The sequence below is a fragment of the Primulina huaijiensis genome, chromosome 7 (genome assembly GCF_012295235.1).
Source record: "Primulina huaijiensis isolate GDHJ02 chromosome 7, ASM1229523v2, whole genome shotgun sequence".
NCBI classification, from domain to species: Eukaryota; Viridiplantae; Streptophyta; class Magnoliopsida; order Lamiales; family Gesneriaceae; genus Primulina; species Primulina huaijiensis.
The window spans coordinates 23,544,148-23,566,641 of NC_133312.1; the positions used below are offsets into that span (position 1 = coordinate 23,544,148).

General features: G+C 35.6%; 4 protein-coding genes across 10 annotated transcripts; 3 read left to right on the plus strand and 1 right to left on the minus strand.

Annotated features, from left to right (window-relative positions):
* Positions 1-2,524: 2,524 nt before the first annotated feature.
* LOC140980446 (probable galacturonosyltransferase-like 4) lies at positions 2,525-4,190 on the plus strand. The gene has a single exon (XM_073446255.1). The coding sequence runs from the start codon at positions 2,543-2,545 to the stop codon at positions 3,740-3,742; it is 1,200 nt and encodes a 399-aa protein (XP_073302356.1). The 5' UTR covers positions 2,525-2,542; the 3' UTR covers positions 3,743-4,190.
* A 163-nt stretch (positions 4,191-4,353) lies between these two features.
* LOC140981217 (uncharacterized) lies at positions 4,354-8,585 on the minus strand. Of its 7 annotated transcripts, none has more exons than XR_012176049.1 (6): positions 7,970-8,213; positions 7,547-7,657; positions 7,390-7,433; positions 7,193-7,302; positions 5,485-6,927; positions 4,354-5,316 (listed from the first exon to the last, which is right to left on the minus strand). XR_012176049.1 is itself a non-coding variant. In XM_073447545.1 (5 exons), the coding sequence occupies exons 1-5, from the start codon at positions 8,337-8,339 to the stop codon at positions 5,057-5,059; spliced, it is 561 nt and encodes a 186-aa protein (XP_073303646.1). In that variant the 5' UTR covers positions 8,340-8,585; the 3' UTR covers positions 4,354-5,056. The 7 variants fall into 7 exon arrangements, 1 of the variants encoding a protein (XP_073303646.1); XR_012176050.1 differs by having other exon boundaries at positions 7,390-7,446; XR_012176048.1 differs by having other exon boundaries at positions 5,485-6,576; positions 6,849-6,927; positions 7,390-7,657.
* A 2,384-nt stretch (positions 8,586-10,969) lies between these two features.
* LOC140980675 (BTB/POZ and MATH domain-containing protein 2-like) lies at positions 10,970-18,125 on the plus strand. Its single transcript, XM_073446654.1, has 4 exons — positions 10,970-11,709; positions 15,569-15,917; positions 17,056-17,332; positions 17,751-18,125. Exons 1-4 carry the CDS (start codon positions 11,291-11,293, stop codon positions 17,927-17,929), a joined length of 1,224 nt encoding a protein of 407 aa, XP_073302755.1. The 5' UTR covers positions 10,970-11,290; the 3' UTR covers positions 17,930-18,125.
* A 1,538-nt stretch (positions 18,126-19,663) lies between these two features.
* On the plus strand, positions 19,664-21,486 carry LOC140981085 (sm-like protein LSM2). Its single transcript, XM_073447342.1, has 3 exons — positions 19,664-19,746; positions 19,811-19,969; positions 21,122-21,486. The coding sequence occupies exons 1-3, from the start codon at positions 19,744-19,746 to the stop codon at positions 21,239-21,241; spliced, it is 282 nt and encodes a 93-aa protein (XP_073303443.1). The 5' UTR covers positions 19,664-19,743; the 3' UTR covers positions 21,242-21,486.
* The last annotated feature ends 1,008 nt before the right edge of the window (positions 21,487-22,494 follow it).

The window sequence follows — 22,494 nt, forward strand, 5'->3', positions numbered from 1 at the left end:
AATTTGCGTACTTGGTTAGTTGGTAGGAGTAAATTTTTTTTTTTTTTGGGGGGAAAAATATAACAAATTTGGTAAGAGCATTTATGACAAAATTCGATTATGTTAATTCAACAAAGATGCATTTATGATAAAATATTATTATGTAAATTCAACCAAATGCATTTATTTCATTTATACCAAAATAAAAATATATATCTAATCATTCAAATTTTAATAGATTCACTTAATATTTTTCCATAAATAAAATTATTTTAAATTATAATTAGACACAAACCCATTTATATTATTATATTAAAAAATCTAATGTAAAATTTGTAACCAAAATTACCAATATATATGCATTCAAAAATGATAATTAAATGACAGGAAATCTTACTAAGAGGAGAGTTTTTGTAACATAATGTTAATTATTTAATTAAAAACAAATGTTTGGAAACATCCGTTTCCAGTTTCAAAAACATTTTATTTTCCAACTTAAAATTCCAAAAAAAAAAAATTAGCAAATTCAACAAATTCGAGATTACAATTTTTTAAAGTAAAATTCTAAATCTCATGTTAGCAATTTTTTCTTGTCTTCATAATGTCATGACTCATCCGTAAGAGAGAGTTGATGTTGATAATACATCCTAGGGATTTCTCTTTTTTCAACTTCCTATTTCTCCTGGTAAAAATGTTGTTGATCCAGTTTCTCGTATTTTGCCTACTTTTCAAAATTAGCCCAATTATAAAAAAAATACTAAAAGACACCTGCAATTTTAACGTAGTTTGATCCGATAGACTTATGTCTACGAGGTCAAGCCCATATATCAAGTAAATGCATTAAACCTCAAATGTTTACAATTATACAAGGACTTAAATAATTAAAAGACTTCTTTTCTTATGATATATTTATGATGAACATGTTCAGTAGATTTCACTTGACGAGCACCACTTGTCTTTTAAATTCGCCTTCTCGAATTCCTTTCGACAACTTGTAAATTGTTCTCTCCTGAAAACGTCACATTTATCTCTCGATAAACAAAATACGAGGCTCAAAATATGTGTATACCTACCACCAGCAAGTTGAAATCTTGAAATCATAATGAATATAATTGTACTGACAGAATCCAACTCGTGACACAAAATGAATAGTTTCGTTTTTTCCACAAAATTCGCGCATTCAACTTTTATTGTCAATTATTTCTCCATTAAAAACTTTTTTAATAATACGAGTTAATTAAACTTAAAAAAACTATGTCCGAATTGATTACAACCATAATTAAACATTAAAAGGGACTCCTACAGTGATATTTTATTTTTGAAATATAACTTTAGTATATTATTTTGAAAACTAAACCACTAAATATTTAAATAAATAAAAAAGGAGGGAATTTGTTTTTTAAAGTAAAAATCGATTATATTTTTTAAAATAAATTGAACTTTAATAATTGGGCATGAGTGAACACTGTAAATAATCATGCCACGGCTTCAAAGGTAGTTTGCATTGAATATCATTACTCTTTCGGGGCAATTTTTTAAAAAGGCCTCACTATGTGTTTTTTTTAAATAAAATAAAATAGCCATTTCCTATACATTTCAATATATAGAAGAGATTAACTATTTTAAAAAATAAAAGACAAAAGTGGATCTATTGACAATAATTTTCTTCAGTACTAATTACTCACCACACCACTATTTTAATTATATTTATTGGAATTATGTCAACTAAAATTATAATTTTAGAAAAAATTGGTTGGAGTTTTACACAATGAAATCAAGTTATTATTGAAACTGAGCTGCAAGATAGGGGTGTCAATCGGGTCGGGTTTCGGGTCAACCCGTGAATATGTTTTTTTTCAACCCGAGAACCCCCAACCCGAACACGAACCCGTCTAACCCGACTCAACCAGTCTAACCCGAATTTTATTTATTTTTTTAAAAAAAAATTAATGAAAAAAATTCGATAAAATAAAAAAAAATAATATTTTAATTTAAACACATAATAACAAAATTTTTGATTTAAATTTAAAAGTTTAATTGTAGAAAATTAAAAGTATATTTACTATATCAAATAAACAATTGTTAAAAAATAAAAATAAATAAAATAAATATTAAATAATGAAAATTTATCATATAAATATACAATAAATTTTGTTCAAACATACAATATATAAAAATATAGGTAATATTTTTTTTAAAAAAAAATCGGGTCAACCGGTGACCCAATCCGAAACACGTCTAACCTAGTACTAACCCGAATCCGCCCAACCCGAACCCGAAAAACCCCAACCCGAACCTGATTTTTTTCATGTTGGGTCGTAACAGTTGACAGGTCGTGTTACATTTTGCCACCCCTACTGCAAGATTCATCCACTCAATAAATTTTGAAAATACGATGCATGCATGCATGCATCGTGGGAATTTATGAGTACATTGTCCACCACCAACTTCAGATTAATGTATTTCCTAATATATTATAATTATGGTCATTTTGAAGTTCTTATATATATATATATGCATGCATGCATGGATCCTCCGAGTATCCTTCCCTTCCTATCAATGAATGAATCCCACCGACTTCTCTCCTTCCGTATTTCCCCATTCAATTTATGTGTCCATCACTAGTTTTTCTAACCACGTCTCCAAAACCCGTCTCTTTACCAGCCTCCAATGGCTGCCTTTTTTTCCTCATTTACATAACCGCAGGATGGCCTTCTTCAGGAGATTCTCTTCCGTGGGCCTCCTGCTTCTCCTCCTCCTCCTCCTCCTCCTCGAACACCCTGCTTCCGCCACCGCGACCACCAACCACCGCCACTCCACCATCCAGAAGCTAGACACCCCTTTGATTTTCCGGGAAGCCCAAGCCTTCCGCAATGGCGAAACCTGCGCTTCTGATAACTCCACCATCCATGTAGCCATGACCCTTGATGCAAACTACCTCCGTGGAACCATGGCTGCGGTATTTTCAATCCTACAGCATTCTACCTGCCCCGAAAGTGTTGTTTTCCATTTTCTTTGGGTGAGGCATGAGCCTGAGGTTTTATCCAGCATTAAAACGACATTCCCTTACCTTAATTTCAAGGTTTATGGCTTCGACACGACAAGGATACGGGGGTTGATTTCCAAGTCCATTCGCCAAGCATTAGACCAGCCTTTAAACTATGCAAGAATCTATCTTGCCGACATATTGCCACAAGAAGTTAAGCGTTTGATCTATCTTGATTCTGATCTTGTGATGGTGGATGATGTTTCGAAACTATGGGGTGTGGATTTGAAGGGAAAAGTCCTGGCTGCACCCGAATATTGCCATGCAAACTTAACTAATTACTTCACCGAGGCCTTTTGGTTGTGCCCCGAGTTGTCGAGAACATTTGAGGGACGAAAACCTTGCTATTTCAACACCGGGGTGATGGTTCTGGATGTGGAGAAATGGAGACAGGGGAACTATAGCCAAAGAGTTGAGGAATGGATGGTTGTGCAGAAACAGAAGAGAATATATCACTTAGGTTCTTTGCCACCTTTCTTGCTTGTTTTGGCGGGAAATATCGAGCCGATTGAGCATAGGTGGAATCAACATGGCTTAGGGGGTGATAATATCGAGGGGAAATGCAGAGGATTGCACCCTGGCCCTATAAGTCTACTCCATTGGAGTGGAAAGGGGAAGCCATGGTTGAGGCTTGATTCAAGAAAGCCTTGCAATGTTGATCATTTGTGGGCTCCTTACGATCTTTATCGCTCGTCTAAGCATTCTTTTGAAGAGTGAAGGTCAGTTGTTTTCATCGTATGTGTACTTTCAAGCTCTTGGGATTTGAAAACATACCATTGGAATGACTGATGGGGATTGATGTTTTAGGACAGCAAGGGGAAAGGTAGAATTCTATCACTTTTCCTTTTCTTTTCTTTTTAATTGACTTTGAATAAGACAGAAACCATTCTTGTTTTTTGCTCCTTTCCGTTGTTTCGATGGATAGCAGAAGGATACGGTGGAAGATTTTCAGTTGGAGAAAAGATTGACAAATTTTGACAGTAGAATTGGCTGATGATTTGCTGAATATTGCACACACTCACAGCTTTATAATCCACTCAAAATCAGAGATGAATTTTGACCCCCTCTTATCAAACTAATTGTTTGTTCATTTATTTGTCTTTTATTTTAAAATTCGTTTAGTTTTTTGTAATTTTATGACGTGAAATCACATTTAAAATCTGTACTTATGCCTTGTTTTTTTTTTTTATCTACTTTTAGAGATTTTGTCCAGTTTATTCGTAGAACTGTCATTCATATTTCTAGGTACTATTTCAGATGCCTACATATTCTATATCGACTGGAAAATTCTTGCAAACATAAGAGAGTTTAATCAATTGTTACGCGAACGGGCTAACAAAGCACAATTCTTGGTTTGGTAACATTATAAATTCAAATGTGTTATATTATTAGCATAAAAGAAGACACACATGCTAAACATAGGAAGAAAACTTTCAGAGAACGAGTGAGCATGCGAGTGCGTTTGTATAAATGTAACAGAGAAATTTCACATTATTCACCAATGACCAATGGCATATAATGAACAACTCAACTCAAGACTAATTGTTTTCAAGGAGTTAAGTTTTCCTCATAGCTTCCCTCCTAGTTTCGATGTATTCGGCCGACTTCTCGTTTATCTTGGAATCCTCTCTCAGCAGAAGCCAGTGTTTCTGTTTCATGGCTTGACCAGATGAAAGATCGACACTTTCTTGCACCGGGTTGCTCGTTTTCGAACTTTTGAATCGAGCATCTGTCCCTTTAAGGATTTCGAGATCTTGCAGCTCTTTTTCTTGATATTTTCCCCCTGTTTTCTGAAGTAATTGAAAACCATCTTTCTTCTGAGGTGACTGACTTAGCCCCTCTGCTTTTTCATTCGGTATCTTGCGTATTATGGTTCTTTCATTTCCCAAAATGAGGTCACCTTTCTTAGAAGCATGGACTGAAGCCTTACTGCCTTCTAAATCAGCATGCCTAAATTCAACCACAAGATCAGAACTCAACGTCTTATTGATCGACTTAAACGAACTCTCTTCGTGCATAGACGAACCATTTTCAACAGGAACGGGGCGAGAAGGGGCGGAACGAAGTGACATACTCGACATGAAGTTGACGAATCTGCGGCAGATGGTAGGAGGCTTGAGATTGGCATCCGTTTTCTGCATTTTCTGATGTTGCTAAGAAGTGAAAAAAATGAAAAAGGATATGCTTTGAGTTTGATGGTTTTTATCGTCATATGAAGCATTATATATCCAGCACTCTTTATCAGCAAAAAGCTCAGAACATATGATTCCATTCTTTCATATGGAGCTAACCTAAAAGTATAAAGAATATCCTCTATATATTTTATAATTTTATCGCTGTTAAATTAAAAAAAAAAAACGTGTCTAAAAGTAAATAGAAATCTATTATATGTTAAACTATGTGGTGTATTTTCATGTGTAACAGCAAATTATTCCAAAATATAATACCATGATACATACATTTGTGAATTCTGGCAAATAGCATCTTTTTTTTATAGGTTGTTGCTTTCATGCTCCCATTGGTTAGTTCCCTAAAATAGTCAAAAGTATGAGACATCCAGAAGGAATAAATAACGTCACCTGAGATTACATCAAACCGTGACAAAAGGGAATTTGACTCATGCTTTTCTTGAAACATGCTCCTCCATCCCTTAGCCAAGCATCTTCTATTACAGTGGAAAGAGACCTCCCTCTGTTTCCTATTCACACTCCAATCTTGATAAAAATTATTCCTGTTTGACGTGGAGGATTGATTATTCATCGTTGCATTGTACAATGCTTGGTTCAAGTTCTACAAAAGATATATTGATTTATCATTTTTATATTACATGTTTCATTATCTCATGAACCAAATGGTTTACTGGATTATTTCCTATAAGCGACCAATTTCGTTTAAATTGTTATTAAAATTTGTTTGGACTGCAAACATCAATCATCCATCTAATATTAAAACCAAGAACTTCTTAGTGCTATGTACCATGTAGTAGAGTTTGATTGGTATGTCACGTCTACAAGAAAATTGTGATTCACATCTTAAGGAAAAGCATGATTTTAAACAAACTCAATCCCATAATCTAACTTTCTATTGGACTTGATCACACTCCATGCACCTTCAAACTCAACTATTTGAAACTTCTGTCACTGAGTGAATGTTTAGCAGCCAACACCAACGCCAACACCTAATCATAGGAAAAATGTAGAAAATCCATAGAGAATGAACACACGAATTTAGTTGAGAAGCTAAATTTACTTTATTTTGCATGTAAAAACATGCGACTTTCGGAATATTAACAGTAAAACTTAGAATTTAGCTTTAATTGAGAGAACATCCCTTGTTTCAAATCATCAGTTTTTTTGGGGGAAAAAAATCGTTTAGCAATTTAGAATTGGTTGCCTCTTTTAGCAACTTCTTTCTAACGGGGCATGAGCTATATCTTTGCTCGAATCACACTTTTTGATACGTTAACAAAGAGTAGACTGTTCTACATACGGAGATATCTAGAGAGGAGATCTCTCTATGAATACACAGCCGTTGGATGAGATAAGCTCCACCTGCGTGTTAAAACATTTCTTTACCTGATAATACAAAAACAAACATGAATCCCCGAGAGTGAAAGATGAAGAGGAGACCAGTCATAAATTTGCAGGGGAAGATTGACGGGGTTATCGTTATTTCAATGTAACAACAGAATCAGATAACGATTATATCATCTGAAGACGAATTGTTACAATTTTCTGGAGCAATATTTTTACTGTGCAGCAATATCTGTCGTGATGAAACCAAATATTAAAGGTCAAAGTCAATGCCGGAAGGTCCTCACAACCTGGTCATTCCTTCTTCGACATAGAGGACAGTTTGTTAAATGCGATGAGCATGCCGTACAGCAGCACATATGTCCACACCTGAAAACAGAGACCCGCGGCCAACCATGTCAGTTTGATTTCTACATTAACAGCATCTAGAAAAATATCTGCGAAATTTGGCATTTTATCTTCTCTTGTACCATGCCAGTATTCCAATATTGGTCTGCTCAATATAGCTGAATTCAATATGGTGAGATCAAGTTTTGTGGCATAAAGCAGTAGCATCCTTTAAACTGAGTTGGTGTTTTTGTACACACTTACAAAAGAAATTTTAAGCAAATTTAAACTTTCACAAAGCACTTACGGTATGAAAACAGCATTATACTCCTGCTCTAAGCATATTTACACACAAATCTGGCATCATTTTGTCTTTCTTGGTGGTATCAGATATGTTCTCAACTTCACCATTTACACCTGTAAAGAAACAAACCAGAAAAAATTCATTAAATAATGCCAAAAAACATAAAAGGTGTGATGAAAAAAAGGTATGTTAAAGGCTACCTTCTTCCTCTTTCCCGGCTCTTTTAGCTGCAGCCGCAAGAACCCTGCATATAAATACTTGTTTGCCGATCAAACTACAAGTTTAGTAGACTACATGAAGAACCCCATTGCTAAGCAAATATTGTTCCACTGTGTGATGAAGTTAAAGGACTACAACCTCTTTCGCATTTCCCAGTGGCGTCATCTCTCCATTAAATATTGGAATGCGTGCTTAGCAATAAGATAAACCCCAAACACAGTTAACCCCCGCGACGCACATTTGTACCACCTGAAGGAAAATACGAATCTCAGTATCTCAAGATGTAAAATTGTGATCCCCCATTGCAAACTAGTGTTCAACAGGCACTGCTGGACAGTTCGAAGATAGAATAAATATGTAGTCACTTTATTTGATGGTATTTGAATAACACTAACATCATACATTTAATACATTTAAAGTTGAACACAAAAAACCACCAAGAAAAAGGAAGTCATTTTGTGAAAAAGTAAAGATCCTTTGAACTTCTTTTGCAGTAGAACTAGACACTTGTAATTTCTAAAATAGTTGTGTATGGAAAGAAAAATTGAGAGACAACTACACCTTGACCACTTCCCAAGATTTGCAATGAGCTGATCAATTAGTTTATCAGACACATAAAAGGGGCCTTTATGGGATCTCTGAATCCGAATCGCTCCAGTGTCATCCTTAACATCCTGAGAAAGAGAATACCCAAATATTTGTAGACATGCAAACAATTTTTTTTTCCCTTATTATGCATAAATAATCATTTTTCGATAGACACAAGAAAAACAAATCGAACACTTTTTGATAGACAAGAAAAAATTGGCACCCGCCGTAAAAGCATTACTGACGCTGCTCCTGCCCAGAAGGTAAATAGCCGCCGCACTGAAGCAGCAAGCGATTCCTCCAACTGGAACCATTTTCGACTAAGAATGGAGTGAAAGAACATGGCTTTTCACAAACCAATCACAATCTCCATTTCAATTTCATCAAAGAACCAGAAACGAATAATCTAATCAAAAAATTAGTGTGATTGGGCTGCAATTAGTCATGAATAGCAACTACAGAGAGTCAGTGGATCAGAGATAAGGGGAAACCAGTTGATTTTGCGGGAGAAAAAAGTACGAACATAACAGGGCTTCAAAATTATATAGATCCCAGGAGTGAAAAAGCACACTTGGGTTAGTCCCATCTATTTTGGGCATGGTGTCATGTGAGACCGTCGAATCTTAATATGTGAGACGTGTCAACTCTACTGATATCCACAATAAAAAGTAATATTCTTAGCATAAAAAGTAATACATTTTCATGGATGACCCAATTAAGAAATTCGTCTCACAAATACGACCCGTGAGACCGTCTCACACAAGTTTTTGTCCTATTTTGAATTAGTTAAATTAAATTTTGGCTTTATTTTTATTATTTACATTTATAAAACTTAAATTAAATACATACTTCGAGTTTCAAAATGTTTGTAATTCAAAAATTTTCGAGCTCCGTCAAATATTAATATATTGTTGAAGTAATTTTAAAATATATATTATATTATATTATATTACTCGAAATAATAAGATTCAAATAGTCAGATAGCATTCGGATATTTAGCTAATCTAGAGAACAATTTTTGTCATGGTTGAATCAAAGGAGTCGGAGAGTACCAGATGAAAACATTCTATTTCCATTTGTTTTCCGAATGGAAGTTCTAATAGCTTGAATTAGAATGGCTATTCTAAGTGATACATGAAATTATTGTTGCCAGGGGTTTTAAGCAAGCAGGCCTCGCTGGAGAAGCGCAGAACAGCAACATTTCCAAGCAAACCCTCTCGTTCCCAGAGTATGTGCATATATTGCTGCCATTTTTTGTTGCTTTTTCTTCTATTTTGATTGCTTTGAAGGTATGGGATTCAACCTTTTTTTACTATGATGTGCTTGTTGAGTTCTAGTGTTTCATTTGTGTCTTTATGATGACTTTGATGAGCTTACATGTTTGATGGTCGTGGAATTTTTATTTTCATTTGTGAAATACAACCTTGATGATGGTGGGAGTGTTCTAGTTTCAGGTTAATTTGTTTGTGATTTTCTATTCTGACATATATCTATTTATATATAATGAAGCAAAGCATCCATGTGAAGTTTAATAGTTGATCTTTCTATATTATATTCACTCTAAAGGATACCTTGTTCTTTTTTAGATATGGCTGATTATGCTCCAGCAGTAAATTCAGTCAATGTGAAATGATATCCAAGAAAAATAATAGATAAATGGGGCATGTTAATTGATGATGATAATCAACTCATAAGACAAAAAGACAAAAGAGATCTCAAGTATGGTCAGAGATGACTAAGGTTGAAGACCCCTGCAGGTGGTGAGAAGAAGTACAAATACCAGTACAAGTGCAAACATTGTCATCAACTCCTCCCAAAAGTAGGGTTAGGTACTACATTACACTTAAGGCGGCATTTAGAAAGTCGAGTCCGTCACTTGGAGTCTAAAAGAAAAACGCGAGGATAAACTCAAACAACAACAGCTATTGTTAGGCTTCGAAAGTGTAGATACAGCTATGTCACCTCTGTTACTTGATGGAAAGTTTTTCACAAAACGCATGAAAGAAACAGCTGACACACGGATATTAATGCATGAACATCCATTTACATTATTAGAAGAAGAAGGTTTTAATATGTTTTGTAGACGTGGAATGCCTGAGTCAGCATAAAAAAGCTGTCCAGTGATATATGAAGTCGAGAAGAAAAATTGCATGGTTAGCTGAAAAATATAGATAAGATTAGCCTCACAACAGATCTATGGAAGTCGAAAAATCAGAAATATCGACTCATCTTGGAAATTGAATAAACGAGTTCTCAATTTCTTTCATATACTTCTCCTTTTTGGTGGTCCTCAAATTTCAGATACTCTTCTAAGTTATAAAATGTGCAAGACAATGGGAAATTGAAAATAAGGTGGTTACTTTTTCCGTTGACGATGCAAGTGTTAATGATGCTGCAATTAAATATATCAAGGAAGATTTATTGAGAATAAATAAAAAGCTTGTTTAGGGGGAAATTTGTTCCATGTGCAATGCGTTTGATTACCTAAAAGATTATGATGACTAAAAGAAAACTAATATATATAAGTAAAATATATAAAATAAATGAGTTTGGGCGATTTGCCCCGTTGTTAAAGCTCACGTTTCCCTTGTAATAGGTCTCAAGATCGAGACCTCCCCTCCCCTAAACTAGGAAATAAAAAAAAAATTATATATATATATATAGATAAAATAAATATAACAGCAGTGTGGTTTAATTAGAAGATGTTTTTGCGCAGGGTTCTTGTGAGACGGTCTCACAAATCTTTATCTGTAAGATGGGTCAACTCTATCGATATTCATAATAAAACAATACTACTAGCATAAAAAATAATACTTTTTCATAAATAACCTACGTAAGATATTCGACCCACGAAATTAATTCGTGAAACCGTCTAACAATAGTTTTCTTTGATTTTTTTTTAAGAAAACGTGCGCGTGGGTCATGACGCACGGCATCTATAAACATCCGTGTCTTGCTCATGCAGGACTCGCCTTTTTCTTTCTTTCTTTTATTCTTTTATTTCTCTCTCTAATTTAGGGGAGAAATCAGATTTTAGTCACCATCTTTGTGAAACCTTAGAAATCCAGGTTCGTTGAAAATCTCGTTAATTTTCATGGGCAACGAAAATTAAAGATTTCCTCGACCCATTTAGAACCCTAATCCATATACTGAGTCCACTCCCACTCAAATTGTTCCAGATCTGAGTCCGCTTCCCATTTCCCGCTTTTGTAACGGTTACATAGTTAATCGTGCGATTGTAGGTTGAATTTCTGAACTCCAGCGATAGTTTTTGGTTTGGTGCTGGTCGTGGGAATGGGAAGGGCTTGCAAGGAGACGGCGAGACCATCATCTTCTTCGGCGTCGGCAACGGAGCCTTCGGTGACGACATCAACGTCGATTACCGAGACGGTCGATGGCTCACACGATTTCAAGATTGCGGGGTATTCTTTGTCAAAAGGGATCGGGATCGGGAAGTACATAGCATCAGATACATTTATTGTCGGTGGCTACTCGTGGGCGATCTATTTCTATCCCGATGGGAAAAGCGTGGAGGATAACGCGACGTATGTTTCCCTTTTTATTGCACTTGCTAGCGAGGGTGCGGATGTGAGGGCGCTTTTTGAGTTGACTCTGTTGGATCAGAGTGGGAGGGAGAGACACAAGGTTCATAGCCATTTTGGTAGGGCGTTGGAGAGCGGACCCTACACGCTCAAGTATCGTGGCAGCATGTGGTGAGTTTTCGTTTCTTCACTGGTTTTGTTCGATATTTATCTGGGTTCTGTGGATTATGTCCCTAACTTGGCGAATCATGACTGATTTATCGTTGTATTTGATTACTATTATTTTATTTATTTTTACCATGTTTGTTTTATAGAGAAGTATTGAAAATGAAGGATGGGGTACTGTTCAATCTGAACTAAAATGCTTGTTATTTAGCGAACCTTGCTGCCTGATTCTTTTTTAAGTTTCTAACTCTGGATTCTTTTTAATTTTCTGGGTGAATTTCTTTTGTTTTAATCCGTACTATACAATCAAACGATGATGTCTGTGTAAAATGTCTTTCATACGTGTACAACTTGGCTAATGTCTGCTGGCTGAATGGATGATGGCAATTGACATGATGCATCCTTCGGGTAGTTGATGTGTACTGTCCGCATATAACTGCTTAAGTGTTAAATTTTGGACTCAGGGTTTTTAAAGATTCTGAGAAGTGTTTTGGGCAGACCATGATGCTATATTGACATGGCTCCTTGAGATGTAGCTTTCTTTATGTTTTGAAAATGCTCGTTTCTTTGTTAACTGATATTATTTTCTAATGCATCTATTTTCTGATTGTGTCATTATTTTTTCTCTAAGGTCAAGTGTTGCGGACCTAACTGTATTGGGCCAAAATGATATGGGCCGAAATCAGCGGTTAGTAATGAAGAGAATTTTATATATAATAGGTTGGGAAAGGGCTAAAGGGATTATAAAAAGAAAGGAGTTGGTTAGAGTTGGGGTTGTCGGTTGTTCTGTTTTCTCTTATTTAATTTAACTAGCGTTTGGTAGGGAATAGCTTTGCTAGTGAATTGAAGGAAGTAAAATTCCTTGTACGGAGCCAACTTTGGGATAATTATTGAGTATCATATATATTAAATTCTATTACGTTGATTTCCTTCTTTGCTTGTCTCCTTATTTATTTCTTTGTTAAATCATTTTTGGGGTCGTAACAATTTGTCCGATCTGCCGGATCTGAGTGGAGGAAGAAACAAGAAACGGTTACCACACAAATTGAAGAAATATGAAGCTTGAAGACCATCTCACAGCTTCTGGGAACATTCTTTCTCAGCCTCTGTATTCTCTTGATGAATCAGTATCTCTTCTCGATCGAATTGAGAAATTTCTGTCGAAGGTGGAACAATTTCCAATCAATTCCATGCGAAGTTCTCTCACCACTGATGAATGCATTGATAGCAGAGAAGTTTTTGAAGCATTCTAATGATGATGTAAAAGCAGGAGTAGCTGTGTGTATTGGTGAGATCGATAGAATCACATCCCCAGAAACTCCATATGATGTCAGAACAAATGAAGGAGGTGTTCCAACTGATTGTTTCTTGATTTCATATTGAGGGATTGTCAGATTTATGTAGCAGATCTTATCAGAAGAGGATCTTTATTCTTGAAACTATGGTTCATGTCAGATCTCGTGTTCTCGTGTTGGATTTAGAATGCAATCAGATTATTACTTAGATGTTTCAGCTTTTTCTGAGAGCTATAAGAACTGGTCATTCAAAAATCATTTATGAGCTCCTAGAGACAACAATGACTCTTATGTTAGAAGATGGTGAAGATTTGTCTGCAGATGTAATCAATTCTGTTTTGGCTACTCAAAGGGAATGAAGAGTCATTTCCGGTAGCCAAACAATTGGTTGAAAAGATTATTCAGATAAGAAGTATAGAGAGTGACCCATCCATTAACAAAGTAGAATTTAACTTTGTAGAAAAGGAGAGTTTGAGCAAGGGGCTTGACTGCGGACAAACACGGTCAATCAAACCATGGAATCAGCGTTACTAGTTTGGGATAAAGGTTATTGAGAGGAAGTGAAGCAGAGTGTGCCAAGAAAATCCATGGCGTTCTCTGAAGTGAAAAAGGAGAACACACGAGTTCCCGAGACTATTACTGAGGATGATTCCACGAGATATGTTCTATCCAAAAGATGATGCGATAAATAAGAGGGGAATACCTAGATAGTGGAGTCCTAAAATTAATTGGAAGATACAGTGGTAGGAAGGCGGTGAATCAAGATGGTTTTGTCTCGATGTTGATACAGGAAGAGGTAGTGGAAGAGTTGCGTGAAGAGGAGGTGTGGGGTGAGCTCCTGGATTCACCGATGAAGAAGTCGACACTCACAAGGCTGATTGAGATGGAGAGTGGGTCGGCACAAGAATGGGTTGGTACTGAAATTCAAATTATGGCCTATATTCTATGTGGCCGATAATTAACTATTCGAGAAACGAATGGGCCCAGGGCTGTACTGCAATATTTGGAGCCTTGAGATTAAGGAGCAAGATCGTTGGCAGCAAAGGAGACAATGATTATAGGCATACAGCCTCTGCGCTGTCCTGCGGAAAAATGATGTTCTTACGTCACAAATAAATTGATGGACTAGAGGCGGTTAAACCATGTGGATGGAATGTTGCAGCGTTACGAGGAAAGAGGGTGGATGAGTTTAGTGTTTCAGTAATGAAGGAGCAGGAGTTAGGGCTTCATTGTGGGGCGATGCATGTTGGGCAGCGTCAAGATGTGTTGGGGCTGATGGACAGGGCATGTGCTAGGGATATAGTAAAAGAAGGCCCAATTTTAGTTATTCGGGCTGTGGAATTAAGTTTTGGGGTAAATAAGATTAAAGGCATGGGTTTTGGATCTGTAGAAGACATTTAAAGATCGATGATGGAAGAGACGAAATTGATGGTGGATTGCAAGTCGATTATCCCTCCATAACGGCTGATAATTTATACCTCTTGTTGAGAAAAATGGTAAAATCCATTTTCTCCTTATTTTTAATGTGTGTGGGATTTAAAATGATGCAGGACTGTAGAAAGGATGGGTCTCACGATGTGAAGATGGAGATGTGAGTACCACCGGTACAGGCGGGATTTGAAGACTTGATCAATTTGTATACCGGGCCTAGAGTTGATAATTGGAGATTTGAGGGAGCCCTCGGCCAAATCACACTTATTAAGGCTAGAAAATGGCATAACATCCTTTGTGACTTCTGTCGTAAAGCAAAAATAGCTGGTTATTGTTTTGGAATTGAGGTTCAACATGGAGTTTTAGTTTTTCTTGGTCATCAGATTGAGCCAACTAGGCTGGAGTGCTGCTATGTACATGCATCCTGGTGGATCATCTGGAGGGGGGAAACTGATGTGAACAAGGCTATCAGAGTCTATCATAATGCCTGGAAAATTGAACCTCTTTTAGTCAGGACATTGATTGGTAGGGCTGAATGTTTTGACATAATAAACAAGCGAAAACAAATATGGACTTGGTTATTACAGTCCAGATTGTGGCTCCATCAAGAATTGAGCTCCTATATGGGAAAAAGGACTGAGTTTGGATTTTTGTGGGATGAATGGAATAGCAGCACGACATAGTGCTTCGCTTTATGGCAGGAAGGATACTCAATTTGAAGTCAACCGACTTATTAATTCCAGCCTTGAGGACAAGGCTTGTTTTCAAGAGGGCGGTATTGTTATGGACCTAACTGTGTTGGGCCAAAATCAGCTGCTACTAATGAAGATAATTTTAGAAGTAGTAACTTGGGAAAGGGGAAAAGGGATTATAAAAAGAAAGGAGTTGGTTAGAAATGGGGTTGTCGTTTATTATGTTTTCTCTCATTTAACTAGCTTTTGGTAGGGAATAGCTTTGCTGGGGAATTGAAGGAAGTAAAATTCCGAGCCAACTCTGGGAAAATTATAGAGTATCATATATATTAAACTCTATTACGATGATTTCCTTCTTATTTACTTGTCTCCGTGGTTATTTCTTTGTAAATCATTTCGGGGTCGTAACATCAAGTGATCTTTACGACGAGTGTATCTGGGTTGCAGGGGTTACAAGCGTTTTTATAAAAGGACACTTCTGGAAACATCGGACTATCTGAAGGATGATTGCCTGCAAGTTCATTGCTGTGTCGGGGTTGTCAGATCCCATACAGAGGGACCTAAGGTCTACAGTATACCATTACCACCGTCAGACATCGGTCAGCATTTCGGACATCTGCTGGAAAGTGGAAAAGAAACTGATGTAGTTTTCGAGATTGATGGAGAAACCTTTTCTGCTCACAAGCTGGTACTCGCTGCTCGTTCACCAGTATTTAGTGCTCAATTATATGGCCCCATGAAGGATCAAAACACACAGTGCATAAAAATTGAGGACATGGAAGCACCTGTCTTTAAGGTTGTCTACTGCATTTTCCCCCCAAACGAATATCACATTATTTTTGCATCATTAACTGATTTTTTTAACTTGTTTACTTCTTAATAAGATAATTGTTGTTATTATTTTTTTGTGGGGGTATAATGTTATTATCTATTTTCGGACATGTATCATTGTTGCAGTCCACCTTTTGATTTGGGAACATAGCTTGTAAATGTTATTTGTGCCTAGATCTCGAGCTTCTAATTTTACATTTTAACATGAAATTTTTGTTTTTAACTGAAAACTGGGCCAAAGTTCAGTGGGTTCTTGAGCTGAATCATTTCATATTTTTTATAATGGGGATAATTTACTTGTTAGCACTTGAGGTTGCCTGTTTTCATTATCATGTAATTTTACCTGTGTGTGGGCCTTTCTCTGAGAAATGTTATCAAATTAAGGAAGTTGGTCTTATTTGTTTGTGAGGTTTACCATTTTAAACGTTTCAAGTAAGGAAAAAAGATAGCAATCAGATTCCCATTCTTTTGGTTTGTTATTTAATTTAATTGTTAAGAAAGATTCTTAAAAGCTGAGGCGAAATAATCAAAACCCAGGTTCTCTGTGAAAGAATGTTCTTATGGTAAATAAACCAAAATTTCAATGGTAAAGGTTGGCTGAGGATGATTTGTCGATAATATTCTTATGTTATGCCTTGTACATACCTTATTGCCTCTAATTCTGCTAAAAATTATATATTTCCAATTATGTCTTCTTCCCATTGACCGTTGGGGATTTTGTTTTCAACCATCTGTCTATCACATGATTTTGACATCAAGACAGTTTCCTTGTGTTTTTATGTCATCTCTAAAGCTTCAATTTGGATCATTCTTCACGTTCCTATCTTACACCTTTTACATCTCAATTTCACTTGCTTATTTTTCAATCAGTTTTTGCATTTTATCCTTTTTATCTCGTACTCATTTCTCTGAAGATATCCATTATGTATCCCATGGCACAAGTCCTACACCCATGCTCTGTCATTGGACTCGTCTTTGTGATTTTTTTTCCAAGCTTGGATCATTATGCCAACTTTGTTGAAATAATAGCTTGATTTTTGGTTCTTCTAAGTAATTATCTCTATACTCTGCGTCCTTCCTTTATACCTTTTTGTTTATTGCAGGCTCTACTTCATTTTATGTACTGGGATGCTCTACCTGACCTTGAAGAGCTTACCGGTTTGAACTCAAAATGGGCTTCAACCTTGATGTCTCAGCATCTGCTAGCAGCTGCTGATCGGTATGGCTTAGATAGGCTCAGGTTGCTATGTGAGTCTTACCTATGTGCAGATGTTGCTATTCATACTGTGGCTACAACTCTAGCATTGGCTGAACAGCACCATTGTTTCCAGTTGAAATCTGTGTGCCTAAAATATGTGGCATTGCCTGAAAATCTTAGAGGTAATTGTCGTGTTCACTCTAGTTCTAAATCCTAGCTGAATTCTGAATATATTATGAATGGATGTGTTCTACTTGCTACCTGGCTGTAATCTACCACCATTTCGGCTTCAGAACTTGACTGTTGGTGCTGTACTATGATATTATGCTAGTTTTGATGCCTCTTGAGAATAGTTACGATGGATTCCTTGAACAGCCTGCATTATTAGCCATATCACTCATATAAAGGTGGATTTTTTTTAGGTTGAGTCTCTTGTGGGTTTGTTGACATGTACCATAGAATTATTTTTGGTATGTCTTAGTATTATCTCGAACTGTTATGTTCCCAGTACAAGATTAATGTTAAAAATCAGTTTTACTCTATTCGAGTCCTCCATATTTGTCCAAATTGATTCTGACAAGTTGGTGTTTCGTTCTGCAGCTGTTATGCAGACTGATGGTTTTGATTACTTGAGAGAAAGTTGCCCTCATGTCCTGACCGAACTATTAGAATATGTTGCTAGGATCAACGAGCATTCTATTGCACCGGGGAAACTGAGCCCTGAAGGTATTCTAGACGGAAGTGATGTGAATGGTCGACGCGTGAAGCAGAGACTGTAGAAGCTTCATGTGACTGGTAATTATCTAATAGCTGAGAAAGAGAAGAGAGTAGCATAGAATCTTCACTAAAAAAAATTTTCCAGCTCCAATGGCCAGTTGTAAATGTAATATTTCTGGGTTGCTTATTCATACAAACAACCGAACAGGAAACTCTGGACTATGTTGTCAATTGTATTTACTGAATGATTGATGATTACGAGGGTATGATATTATTTATTTGACAATTAAACCGATTTGAGATTTTGCTAGATCGAAATTGAGCGACGGGTCTCTTCTTGATAAATATAAGTAAGAAATTCATCGTGTTCTTTAATTTTATGAGCATAATCAAAGTTCTCACCATATGTATTATGTATATTTTCTTAGAACAACTACAGCTAAAACAAGAGAAGAGGGCGAACATACGAGTAAAATAAAAAATCTGTCTGAAGAGAACTTGTTTAAACGTACAATTTACAATTATACAAACAAACAAAAAATTTATTAACAAACAAAATAAAATTATTATTATTGTTATATGTTGCGATTAATATTTTTTTATATAAATTTATTGGATTATGACACAAAAAGAAATATGGAAAATAGCAATATATATTTTTTTTTTAAAAAAAATATAAACTTGTCAAAAATCCTTTTTTCTATCAAAAATTTTTTAAAAAAAAAATAAACTTGTCAAAAATCCTTTTTTCTATCAAAAATTTTAACAATCAAACAAGCATAAATTATGTATACTGAAGCTCAAAACAATACCCTCATATTAAATAGGTATATTTGATATTTTGTGAGTGGGTCTCATGTGAGACCTTCTCACGGAAGATTCTAATATGTGAGACGGGTCAACCTTACTCATATTCACAATAAAAAATAATACTCTTAGCATAAAAAATAGTATTTTTATGGATGACCCAAATAAGAAATTCGTCTAACAAAAGACCGTCTCACACAAGTTTTTGTCATTTTGTAATTGTAATTGTAATTGTGATGAGAATAAAATTTACAAAAAATAAGTAGTGTATATCATTTTTTTTCTATAAATTATTTATTTAAATTCGTGATAACTTGTGCCAAGGGTCAGTTAAAAAAGTAGGAGTGAGATAGAAAGTATTTAAAAAATAAAGACTCTGACTTTTTTTTTTAAGAAACAAGGAGTTGACTTTTGATTATTATACTAACAGCAATTAAACTTAATTAACTCTCCTTTTTTTTCTTCTCGATCGACACACATCTTCTCTCAATTAAAATTTACGAGTCTCTTTCCCCAAATCGAGATATTGAATAGACCCAACAACCAATGGTCGACCAAAACTTTGGTCGACCAATTGTTGGTCACCAAGCAATTTGGTCTTTGACTAGACCTTGACCAAATCAATGATCGATCATTGGTCGACCAAAAGTTTGATCGATTCACGCTTGTGTCGACTAAAACGTGATCAAAATTTTCTTTTTCAATCAGTCGATCGATCAACGAAAATAAACAATAAATCGAAATAAATGTTAATATTATCTGATTATTAGTCATTACGTCGATTTGTGTTAAGAATTATAATCGGAAAGGAAATGAAAATGGGGTCGACGGAGAGGATTTAGGTTGAGTCGACTGATGAGAATAAATTACGTGTTTAAAATAAATATATATATATAATCAAATTTAATGATATATTTACACTTAAAAATATTTAAATAAATTGAGAAATAGATATTTTTTTTAAATACTTCATGATACACTTCCTTTTCCCCAAATTCCCCCTTGTGCCAAGAAGGTTTCTTCTCTTTTCATTCCACACTACAGAGCGAGTCGCCTGCTATCCCAGAAAATGGTATGCTTATATTTTTATTATTCTCTGTTAGCTCTTTGTTCTTATCTTTTTCTGCAATTTGCAGTTGTTCTTCTCATACTTCAAGGAATTGGTTGGCAGAGAAGTGACGGTTGAATTGAAGAACGATTTAGCGATCAGAGGGACCCTTCATTCGGTGGATCAATATTTGAATATAAAGCTCGAAAACACCAGGGTTGTTGATCAAGACAAGTACCCCCACATGGTGAATCTCTATTTTCTTTTCCATCAATTCGTTGATTTGGGGTTTAGGGTTTTGTTTCTTCACCCATAATGTTCTTCCATATGTCTGAATTTTGATTTTTTTTGTTTACTGTTCCCGTTTGCTATTCGGGTGTGATATCACATTAAATTACTATGGTGGTGCAACTTTTTAGCTTGTAATTTCTTTCTGCGATTTTAATTATTTTTGGTATGCTTCATGTCAAATGGGCTAGGATTTTGATTTTCTTCTATCTCTTACCCTAGCATTATGCTAAATCATTCGTTCTTGGGTTGATATACTGCCCAATTCCTCCCTTCCCGGATTGTTGGTAACTAGAATTTGACGAGTGTTCTACTTGAGTTTAGTGTCTTTTGACTTAAAGTTTTGTCGTTTTCACAATTATTTCAAGTTTTTACTCATTACTGGGTTGAGTGTTTTGTTTTCACATTTTCGTATATTTTTTCCAGTTTGTTGTCATCATAAATTGGAGCAAGCATTTGCGTTGTTCTTTATGTGGTTTTCCTGTCACTGTTTGGGGATCTTGGTTATTGCTGGTCGTATTACTTTTGGTAACCCTTTGAAAATAGTTTCAATCAACTTGTCAGCTTTGAAACTGGTAGTGATGCTGCAAATGCAGGATATTTTCGTGTTTGCAGTTTCATAATGCGAACTATCACTCTACTGTATATTGTGAAATTGGGCTAATCAAAATCGTATTATATATACGTGATATATCAAAGTGATGCATCTTGTCATTTATAATGCATTCAAAGACTCATGATTTATAACGTGGTTGAAGCATGAATGATGAGTGAATAACTGTGTTCTAAAGTACTTCAGTGATTTAGTTCATGTCAAATAAGGTAGTTGTGGGTGGCTTCTTACTATTTTGTTCTTGTTTCTATTTTCAAGGTCACGAGTCTAAATATATCCCGGTCTGTTTACAGTACTGTTTGATTGAAGCAAAATCATCAAATGAGCACTAGGGGCCTCCAAGTGGGGCAGATTGAGAGAAATGGGATGCATGAAAACATCATTTATCACTGGGCATGCATGTTTTCCTGCTCATGGCATTGGTGTTTGTTAATTATGTTCTGTGGTTCATTTTCCCGCTTTAATGATGGATTGATGTTATCATATCTATTTGGGCAGCTCTCTGTACGTAATTGCTTCATCAGAGGATCGGTGGTTCGGTACGTCCAATTGCCACCGGAGGGAGTTGATGTGGAATTGCTTCACGATGCCACTAGAAGAGAAGCTCGTGGCGTCTAGATTCTCTTTACTATATTCTAGTGTGATGCGTTCAGACATGTACTCATTCTTAGTGGAAAAGTCATAACCTATTTCATTTTGCAGTTGTAAGGATAATTTCGTTGGAAGAAGATGTGATTTTGATCAGCAGTTGGTTTTTGAACTTCTTTAGCATGATCGTCTTGTAGTAATCTTTCTCATTTGCGTGTTCTTGTACAATAGACACGAAGAACCTGATAATATGGTCACGAGGGTTGAATTCTTCATTTGCAGCTATTATTGTTACCTGGATTTAGCTTAAATGCTTTGACCAAATGCCGCTTCCCACCAGAAATTATTAGGATGCATGTAAAAAATCGGGAGTTTAGAAATCGATCAACAACCGTGATTATAGAAATCGAGAAATCAAACATTTTGGTTCGAGTTTCCACCCAAGCATGTTCATTTACGAGACATAAATAAGATATCCGTCTCATAAAATACGACCCATGAGACCATCTCACACAAGTTTTTACCTATGAAAAGATACCGAAAGAGGGTTCGAGTCGATTTTGATTTCATTCTTAATCAAAACCAATTTTTATTTGTTTTGTATTTATTCTCATCCTATTTAATATTTCAATTATCAGAATATAACCTATTATTCATTAATTCTAAATAAAACAAATATATTGGGGTATTCTACAAGTTTTCTTACAATAGGCTAAAACTCGCAATTCACCTGTCAGCAGACCATTCTTCGGCTTCAGCACAACAATGGAACCCGATGAAGATAATCTCAAAACTTCAGTAATAAAGTCAAAAAGGTTTAATCTGCCTGCATCGCACTTTATGACTCAGGTTTATTTATGTACAGCTTAATTTACTATTCTATTGCTTGTAGGCATCCATATATTGCTGGCTTGTATATGTGCCGGGGATGTGAATTTTAACGTCACTGTGTTATTATAAATTGGTGATAAATTTTTTTGTTTTTTTGGATGGCTTGGAAATTGAGCATATTCGACTTTCACTTTAGGCAAGATTATGTCGGCAAATTAGGTGCATTAATGGTAGCAGCAGACAAGTGCATTAATGGTAGTGGTTGGATGTCATCATTATGCAGCGGAGAGCTCTATATAAAGCTCCATCCTCTCATTATAATGTATCTCATTCGAGTTTTTCCATTTGAGTGTTTAGTTAAGTTCTTTTTATTTTATTGAGACAAATGGAAAGTAATTATGTATAGTGGTACATGGGTACCAGATATCCATCTAGTTGATCCAAACTCCTGA

Excerpts from the sequence above, each read along its gene's own strand:
- LOC140980446 (XM_073446255.1), top strand. The coding sequence starts at position 2,543 with ATGAATCCCACCGACTTCTCTCCTTCCGTATTTCCCCATTCAATTTAT.
- LOC140981085 (XM_073447342.1), top strand. Across the intron at positions 19,970-21,121 it reads AAGACAAGTACCCCCACATG|CTCTCTGTACGTAATTGCTT; the intron begins GTGAATCTCTAT and ends CTATTTGGGCAG.
- LOC140980675 (XM_073446654.1), top strand. The coding sequence starts at position 11,291 with ATGGGAAGGGCTTGCAAGGAGACGGCGAGACCATCATCTTCTTCGGCG. Across the intron at positions 11,710-15,568 it reads AAGTATCGTGGCAGCATGTG|GGGTTACAAGCGTTTTTATA; the intron begins GTGAGTTTTCGT and ends TCTGGGTTGCAG. Across the intron at positions 17,333-17,750 it reads ATTGCCTGAAAATCTTAGAG|CTGTTATGCAGACTGATGGT; the intron begins GTAATTGTCGTG and ends TTCGTTCTGCAG.
- LOC140981217 (XM_073447545.1), bottom strand. The coding sequence starts at position 8,339 with ATGTTCTTTCACTCCATTCTTAGTCGAAAATGGTTCCAGTTGGAGGAA. Across the intron at positions 5,757-7,969 it reads AATCTTGGGAAGTGGTCAAG|GAATAATTTTTATCAAGATT; the intron begins GTGTAGTTGTCT and ends CACGTCAAACAG. Across the intron at positions 5,179-5,484 it reads ATTTGCCAGAATTCACAAAT|CAACATCAGAAAATGCAGAA; the intron begins GTATGTATCATG and ends TTCACTTCTTAG.